The sequence below is a fragment of the Pyrgilauda ruficollis genome, unplaced genomic scaffold (assembly GCF_017590135.1).
Source record: "Pyrgilauda ruficollis isolate IOZ18807 unplaced genomic scaffold, ASM1759013v1 scaffold96, whole genome shotgun sequence".
NCBI classification, from domain to species: domain Eukaryota; kingdom Metazoa; phylum Chordata; class Aves; order Passeriformes; family Passeridae; genus Pyrgilauda; species Pyrgilauda ruficollis.
This window is the reverse complement of record NW_024531710.1, coordinates 1,558,678-1,567,503: the sequence shown is the minus strand read 5'-3', so window position 1 is coordinate 1,567,503 and position 8,826 is coordinate 1,558,678. Positions and strand designations below refer to the sequence as shown.

General features: G+C 42.3%; 1 protein-coding gene across 1 annotated transcript; it reads right to left on the bottom strand.

Annotated features, from left to right (window-relative positions):
- Positions 1-122: 122 nt before the first annotated feature.
- CHRNA3 (cholinergic receptor nicotinic alpha 3 subunit) lies at positions 123-8,638 on the bottom strand. The gene is made up of 6 exons (XM_041489803.1): positions 8,322-8,638; positions 6,282-6,421; positions 6,170-6,214; positions 4,782-4,891; positions 2,597-3,608; positions 123-1,187 (listed from the first exon to the last, which is right to left on the bottom strand). The coding sequence occupies exons 1-6, from the start codon at positions 8,539-8,541 to the stop codon at positions 1,059-1,061; spliced, it is 1,656 nt and encodes a 551-aa protein (XP_041345737.1). The 5' UTR covers positions 8,542-8,638; the 3' UTR covers positions 123-1,058.
- Positions 8,639-8,826: the final 188 nt, after the last annotated feature.

Sequence of the window (8,826 nt, the reverse complement as noted above, 5' to 3'; positions counted from 1 at the left end):
CAGTTTGATTCTCTTTATTTTCATAAATGTTATATCACTTGATACACTGTATTTCCACAAGTTTTCAGTTTGGTACAGAGAGAACAGTTTGTATTTTTTACAAAATATGATCTGATTACAGTGTTTTGTTACATTCTTTATTCATACTCTTAAATAATCTGCAGTTACTGATTTAAAAAAAAAAAAAAGATAAGATATATATGCCTAAGCAACAATTTTAGCACATTTTACAGGACTATTTTTGTCTACCTGCCTTACCTTGGCATAAAACACTTCACTACAGCAGGATGCCTCTGTATCCAAACTATCCTGTCCAAGTATTTTGATCCTTTACATCACTTGCAGACTGTCTTATTGTGTGTTTTACTTGTACACAATTCTAAACATCATTAGGTTTGAGCACTTTTTTCCCTGACAGCCTTCACATGCATTGCAGTCTGGGGAAACACAGAGTTTACTTTATGGTTGCTTTATTACCACCATCTATTATTTACCTATTTGTTCTCCTTTTGTACTAAACCCCTCCTCAGTCCTTTCTTGCCACTGTGTGGGTCAGTTTGTACAGCAGGTGGCAATGTCTGCACTCCAGCCATTTGGTGCTTCCCACCCTTCTGTCCTTGGGAGGGTGTTCATGGAACTCACTGTGAACTCCTTCCAGAAGATCCTGGCATGCTCTGAAGAAGCTTGGGACCAGACTACAAACAAACCTAACAGCTCAAAGCATTCAGCTCATCTTGACTTTCCAAATACTCATCTAATTTTCCATTTCTTTATTAACCCCTTCTTAAACCATTCCTATAAAGTTTAACATACTGCCTCCATCTTCTCCAGCTATTGTGGGAAGTAGCTGTAAAGCATAGCTTGTATTACTTTGAGATCAGCGGTCATAAAGGTTCCAAATAATTCCTTTTTCTGCATTTTGAAAAAATATGCCTTCATAAAGTGAAGTTGAAGCCAAGAGGGATCCTTGTTCTACTGCATGGAAGAGATGTGAGGTGCTGGGAGAGGAATGCAGAGTTGATTGGCAGCTTTATTTGATTTCACAACGTATTTAATTTTTACATTTCATCTCCAGCCATCAGAGGTTGTAAAAACAATCCTGCTGTTCCTAGAATACATACCAGGATGAAAACCCATAGAAAAATACGATCAATTACCATGGCAACATATTTCCAATCATCCTGAATCTGAAAAGAAAAAAAAAAATTGCAAGTTGGCATGTTTATTAGGTGAGTAAGTTGCATTAGCAATAATACCATTTCATATAAGAAGCACAGTTTTTTCTGTATGTAGATATGCTTATGAATACACAACTTACATATCTGTTTTCACTGACAAATGAATTCATCTTGAAGAAGCTTTATTTGAATATTCTATTTGCAACAAAGCCAAAAGCTGCTGCTTCAAATCCAAAAGGTTGTTCACCAAGACACTGGACTTGAGGAGACACAACGTCTCTATTCAAGCTCTACATTCTTAGATGAACAGGTTTGTACAGAAAATGTTACTGAAACAGACTGCTCCTACTGGCCTTTAGGTAGTATGTAAAAAGCAAAGATCTATTGGTATATAATTATTTGGTACTTTGTGATGTAGTACTGAAATTTGTCTATTTTCATGCATCATGTAAAATTTGTCTCTGTGCCTTTCATGTAAGGAGGTAACCAAGTTTCAGAAAACACCTGATTTTTCTAATTTTCTTTTTTTTACAGTATGTTTTATAGCAAGAGTGGCAATGAAGTATTATATATGTTATATATTCATAGTAACTCAGTGATAATTTTTCGTTACTATTAAGATTACAATTCAGTTTTTTTGTTTTTCTTCAAGAATGATAAGAAATTTGTTCTTTTTGGCTTAGAACTTCTTTGTAAAGGGAAACTTAAGAATCCAAAGCAACTGTCTATTTTCTGTACCAACTAAATCTAAATCTAAATAGAGTTCTGATTTAAGTATAAACAAAATGAAGTTAGAATGAAGTGCTATAGTTTGGGGATTTAAAAACTGTGATGGTGTGGCTACTGCTTATATTATGTTTGAGGAATATGGTAGAAAAAAAAAAAACCTTTCCATTTTTTTTCTCCTGTATTAAGATGGAGCTTCATGAAAGATGCTGGTCCCTCTCTTGCAGTAGTTGCCTCATTTAGCTACAGCACCTTACCCTGCAGCAGCCACAGAATGAACACCATCATCACTGTGAGGGACATTCACTCTAACATTTCTGTTGTTGAAAGTAAGCTGTGGGAGAGAGAATGTAACTTTCTAAATGCCATAGGGTCAGTAAATTCCACCATTAAGATTATAACTTGGAAAATCCTAACTTCAGCTCTCATGGGATGGGTGCTTTGGTATGTTCCCCTTAATGTGCCTCACTCAGTATATGTATTGTCAATAAAGAGAACACTGTGCAGCAGAGCTGCTTCTCAATTATGTAAGTTCAAAATTGCACATATTTGTAATATAGCTTGTGTAATTTACTTGCATAAAATAATGGTCTCTTTTATCTTTTTTGTCTGTTTGTTTGAGATCTTTTTCTTACCAAACATTCTAATGGCAAAAGGTATCTGCAGTTTGAGTAACAGTAATATGTTCTTACCTCTTTTGCTTCATTCTGCATTTTCATATTTTCTGCAATGTATTTCACACTTTCAATAGCATCTCTCATTTCTGGTGAGAGAACTGAAAATGAAAGCATAGGATCTACAGACTCAGAGCTTGAACTTCTAGTGAGATTGCCACTGAAATCCGAGAACTTCGTGCACTGATACTGACAGCAGCTGCATGCCATATCTTGACAAGCAAAGCCATCTTTGCAGCATTTGGTTTCAGAGCCATTGATGCAATTTAAGTTTGAAAACTCAGAAGTGAATAATGGTTTTGGCTTCTGACTATTCTCTTCATCACTGGCAGGCCTTGTCATGAACATGATCCGGGGAAGTAAGTTCAAGAAAATGGTTCTCACCCACACGGGCATTGTGTGTGTCTTGGGTGTTCTGTAGTGCACATTTAGTACAAATACTGTAATGACAATCGAGAGAGTTACAAATATCATGGTGAAAAGGAGGTATTCCCCAATAAGGGGAATTACCAGGGAAGTAGAAGGTATGGTTTCTGTGATAACAAGAAGGAACACTGTTAAAGAGAGAAGCACTGATATGCAGAGTGTCACCTTCTCACCACAGTCTGAGGGCAAATAGAAAACTAATACAGTCAGAAAAGAAATCAGCAGACAGGGAATAATCATATTGATAGTGTAAAATAAAGGTAAACGCCTGATGTAAAGAGAATATGTGATGTCTGGATATATCTCTTCGCAACAGTTGTATTTGATGTCATGTTTATACCCAGGAGCTTTAATTATAGCCCATTCTCCGCTCTCCCAGTAATCTTTCAGGTTCATTGTAGAGCCAATTAGAACTAAGTCAATTTTGGCTTTGTCGTAAGACCAGGAACCAAACTTCATGGTGCAGTTCTGATAATCAAATGGGAAGTAGGTTACATCTATTTTACATGAACTTTTGAATATAGCAGGAGGTATCCAGGTCACCTCACCCGTGTATTTTAACAGGGCCTTTGTCTTGTCATCAACCTGGAAATCCCCAACTGCGCTGTAAAGCAAGTAAAAATAGCAAAAATTAGAATTACCTACCCCAGGTAGTTTCATACATTCAGATCATATACATGAACTCTTTAATCTGTTTTGGGGAAGTCAGCCATTACTTGTTTACTTGGAGCTGAATTGCTGATGCAAGACTGACTCAGTGACCATCATAAATTCGCATGGTTAAACTGAAACAGCTCTATAAAATTCTGATGCAAGACTGACTCAGTGACCATCATAAATTCGCATGGTTAAACTGAAACAAACAGCTCTATAAACTCACCAGGGAGGAGGTGAAAGCCAATATTCTTCCATATTAATAGCATGGCTTGGTGCAATCAATATTCAAAATGGCAAATAACAGATTGCAAATGGCAGTCTGACTAGATGAGTCTTGTAGGCCCCTTCCAACTGAATTATTTCTTTCTGTTCTATTCTAGATTGATCAAGCACATCAGAACTCAGGGGTGATAAGAATATTACTGGTATTTCCACCTCTTCCATGGACAGTGCAGGTAGTAACTATGGAAGGAGGGATGAGGTTTGGGGTGTATCTTTGCATAAGGAGTGTATTTGGTAAGAGGTTATTTTAAGTCTCACTTTGCTAACTTAGATGATCCAGTTGAGTATATGAAAAAGTAAAATTAAAGGGTAATTTGAAGATTTAAGGCCCCAGTTAGAAAAGGAGTGTCATCACTGTTGATCCATAGATCTGAGTTCTGGATCTGTGTAGCTGAGTCCATTTATATGAGAATTGCATTCTTACAGATCCATTTAGTTATGGTTTGGCTCTTTACAGTCTCAGAAATTGACATCTAAAGTAAAATTTTTCAGTGGCTTTTATTTTTCAAAGGTGTCAAATTGTGGATTTGACTGCTAAAAAGCTAGAATTTGCTAGAATTCCTTTCAGTTAAAGCTGTACTCGCAGGGGCTTGTGAAGGCGAAAAACAAAGTTCACTTTGGCCTGCTTACTTGCAGCTCCAGGGTAGAGCTGGCTCCTGCCCAGTGATGCTGACACAACTGGCATGAAGGTGAGAACAGCAATGGGGGGATGCAGAACACAGGTGCATTGAAAAGCAGCTTTTCGGTGCATTCTGTGAACTTGCTGCTGATTTTTTTAGAGCTGGTAACATCACCCCTCTCTCCCTGAATTAAGAAGTTAAATATGCAAGAGCCTTACTTGTTATATAAAACAATATCTGGCTTCCAGATCTGGCCAGATGGAACTCGGATGAATTCAGCACCTCCATAGTCTGCTGGATTCCACCGAAGCTTGTAATCATTCCAGATCTAGTTATGGTAGAAATGAGTCTATGTTAGGTTTGTGAAGAAACTGAAATTCAGTGGACTAGATCTGAACCAAGTACTGTCATATCACTTCCTGGGTTGATTTATTTTGGATACTACAGTGCTTAGATGTTTCTTTAAAAAAACACATATGTGTTTGTTCATATGCAGATTGTACAGGGGGGCCTAGATATCTAGACATTATATACATATATGACTTAAATTTATGTGGCTGTCCCAGGAATGCCTACTCCATAGCTGGAACAAGCTGAAAGAAGGAATAAGACACTCTCTTTTCAGAGTGTAGGATTGTAATAATTACTTTGATCTCAAAAAACCAGATATCTATGGGACAGTGAAAACAAGTTCCTGGAGGCTGGTGGCACAAGTTGTGAGCATCAGTTGAGGGACCTTGGGTCAGACAGTGCTCCAGCGTGTTGTGGCTCGGGTAACAGCCTTTGTCACTAGCGTTTGTTAAACCCCATTTCAACGGACTTTAATATCAAGCTGAAGGTGGGAACTAAGTTGATTACTAAGCTGACTGCAACAGTGGGTAACTGCATTTTTAAAAAGGCTTTTTAACATGAAGTACACTTTTTTTGTTGTCACTTTACGGGAGCTAACCAGCACCAAATGGCGCTGTGCAGGACCGCCGAGCCGAGGTGCTTCCTTTGCGTTGATGTCTGCCAAGGCAGCGATTTGGAAGTCTCCAGAGCAAAAATGTTGTATTCAGCGACTGCAACAAGTGTAGCAGCCTTGCTCTCCTCCCGTCCCGTCCCGTCCCGTCCCGTCCCGTCCCTCCTCGTCCCCGCTGCTCCGCTCCCGTTCTGTCCCCGCCTGCCGAGCGGCGCGGCGGCCGCTGGGGGGCAGCAGCGCCCCGGGGAAGGGCTCGGGCGGCGCCGCCGGCGCGGAGGCGGGGGGGGTGGGTCTGCTCTCCCGGCATCCTGCCCAGAGATCCTGCCTAAGGATGCTCTCCCGGCATCCTGCCCAGAGGTCCTGCCTTAGGATGCTCTCCCGGCATCCCTTCTAGGGCTGCTGTCCAGAGATCCTGCCTAAGGATGCTCTTCTGGCATCCCGTCCCGGGATGCAGTCCAGGGTTCCTGCCTAAGGATGCTCTCCCGGCATCCTGTCTGTCCCGCGAGGAACCCGAGCCTGGCGCCGACCCCGCAAGCCCGGTGCTCCCGGAGCCCGCAGACGCCTCGCTGGCGGGCGGCTCCGACACTCCCGCGCCGGAGGGGCAGTGAGCTGGTGCCCTCTGTGCTGTCACCGAGCGCTACTTACGTGCTTCAGCCACAAGTTGGTTTCCATGATCTGGTTGACTTCGTCCTGGAAAAGAGAGGTGTGTCGGGAGAAGCGGCGGCCCTGCCGCGTTGCCCGACGGGGCGGTACTCACCACCTTCACCAGCTGCGACATGGACACCTCGAACTGGATGATGACGGGGTCCGAGACGTTCTTGACGGGGCGTACGAACTGGTTGTAGCTCTCGAAGAGGGCCGTGTAGAGACGGTGCTCGGCCTCGGAGCCGTCGCAGCCTGCGGAGGGCACGGGGTGAGCTCCGGGCCAGCCCCGTGCGGGGCAGGGCTGCCCCGGTACTGCCCTGAGTGCTCGGCACCCCCGGGCGCTGGGCAGAGCCCAGCAGTGTGCCATGGGCGCGTTCGCTTGGGCTGCGAGAGGGAGAGCGCTGAAAGGCAGAGCTACGACACAGGTTTTATAACACACGTCTGCAAATGAGTTACAGAAACAGTTTCGGGGAATGACTGAAGAACTGGGGGTGCAAAAACCCTTTCCCCTCCCAGTCCCAGTCCCCCAGACCTGGCAACGCCACAGGGCTGTGGAGCAGAGGAAAGGGAAAGCGTAGCCCAACAGACCAGGCCCCGGGTAAGGGGTAAGAATGCCTCGCAGTAGGAGTCGTCCCAGGAAATGAGAAGTTTGCGTTCTAGTCTGAGTCACGATTGCGTGATTACAGTGAGGATAGTAGCCTGCTTCTTAAAAGATATATTTAAAAGGATTAAAATTTGATTAACTGTTACATTCAAAGACTTTTCAGCACACCTAAATAAGTATGCTAATTACCCCTTTATTATTCTAAGTGGTTTTTGTTTATAATATATTCCTATTGTCCTTTTGCCACTCATAAATGCAGTTCATCATACCCTGTGGCCAACAAAAAACTGCGAACTGAAATTCTTAAACAACGAGGTACTTAACCTGTTTCAGGATGAGGCGTGAGAGCCTGTATTTTACACGGCCATTTTACTATCAAACTCTCTAGGCAATAACCATCCTGACACTATTGGAAGCCAGTGGCCTTTTCTTTTTAGAGGGCTATCTCTTAAACTCTCTTCTGGACAGCACATGCTCATGAATTCCAACTGAAACACCAGAAAAAGTGTTTTGTCGTTAATGTCACTATGCAAATTTGGCAAAGGCACAAACTGAAGTCTGTCGAACATATTCTACAGTTCCTTTGAAACAGAAACATGGATATATATGAAATATGAATATTTGCAAGGACATGTTTATTTTCTGCCAGTTGTTTTTTAGTAGAGAAAGAGGGGAGGCAGAATTATCTGCAGGTGACAGAATACACAAAGCAGGTGTTACTTTTGAATCTGTGAGACCTCACCTCTCCCTATGACAAGGGTTCCCCTCATGTGAAACTATTCAGCTAAAAGGTCCTTTGTTTGCTTTTGGTTTTGTTTGGTTGATTTTAACCCCTTGTGCGTTCCCTTGTTCGCTTGGAGTACAATTTTGTTTTCAGATTAGTGAAATCATTCAAGCCAACTTGCTAACTAAAAAATGAACACTTTTTAACTGCCAGTCTTGCCCATATTATTTCCTGATATCTTCTATCTCTTAAATTGAGATTTCCTGGAATAAATACCCCCCAATCTTTTAGGTAAATAATTTTAAATCTAGATCTTAACAACTATTATGGTCAATCCTAAACCGCCAGCCTTTTTACACGGTACTAGCACTCTAATTAAATTAATCTAGCATCCACTGTTTCTAAAGAAGTGCATTCATGTGAGGGTTTTTTGTTTAACTGTTTGGTGCTTTCCATATCTGCAGAGAGATGTGCTGTTTGCAGCACATACTTTATGCTGTCACTTTCTTGTCTTCTCTGCAATATGTGAAACCACACCTTTATGTGTGAGGTCCTTTTCCTTCATGTTAAAATGGCTTTATGTGTCCTGTTTGGCATTTTAAATAAGGACTACTTAACTACTTTGCAAGGATAAACTTAAGCCCCCCACCACCACCACTGAACAACAAGCTATGTAACAGAAAGAGCTGTACCACAATTCTGTACATTTGCCCCTTAGGTTTGAGAGTGCTTCTGCACTTCTTAAAAATAATTTGCACCAAAACCGTCTCCTGCTTCCCTTTTCAACCCTCCCATCAAAGAATAACAGATTAAGGATCACTCACCTTGACAGAGAAAGCAAACAGCAGCAGTTAGAAGGAGAGTGTTCCAGCTCTCCATGGTGTTATGGATTACTGCCTGTGGCCAGAGGCTGTTGAGGATGAGCTTCACTGCCAGGACTGTAGGAGCACGGGCAGCAGGGAGGGCTGGGCTCCCCCGATGCGTGAAATGCCTGCGAGCAGCAGCCGGCAGGACCCTGAGCAGCTCTGCGCACAGAGCTCCCATTAGCTTTGCTGTGCTGCCCCCTTTCAAGCTACCCAGGCTGTCAGAGCTTTGGGAACGGCAAATAAAGTGCAGGAAAACAGATGTTATTGTAGGCAAAGAGCAGTCTTCTGGCACAGATAGTGGGCGAGAGTCCTTAAAATGGTGCATAAATGAGCTTGGTAATCTGACAACACTGAAGACTTTTCCAGCCAGCTGCTATACAGGATCCTTATCTATCAGAAGATCATGCCAGTCTGCTAGGGGAAGTTTAATTAATACAGATCTTTTAATTGAATTGTTTTGAAA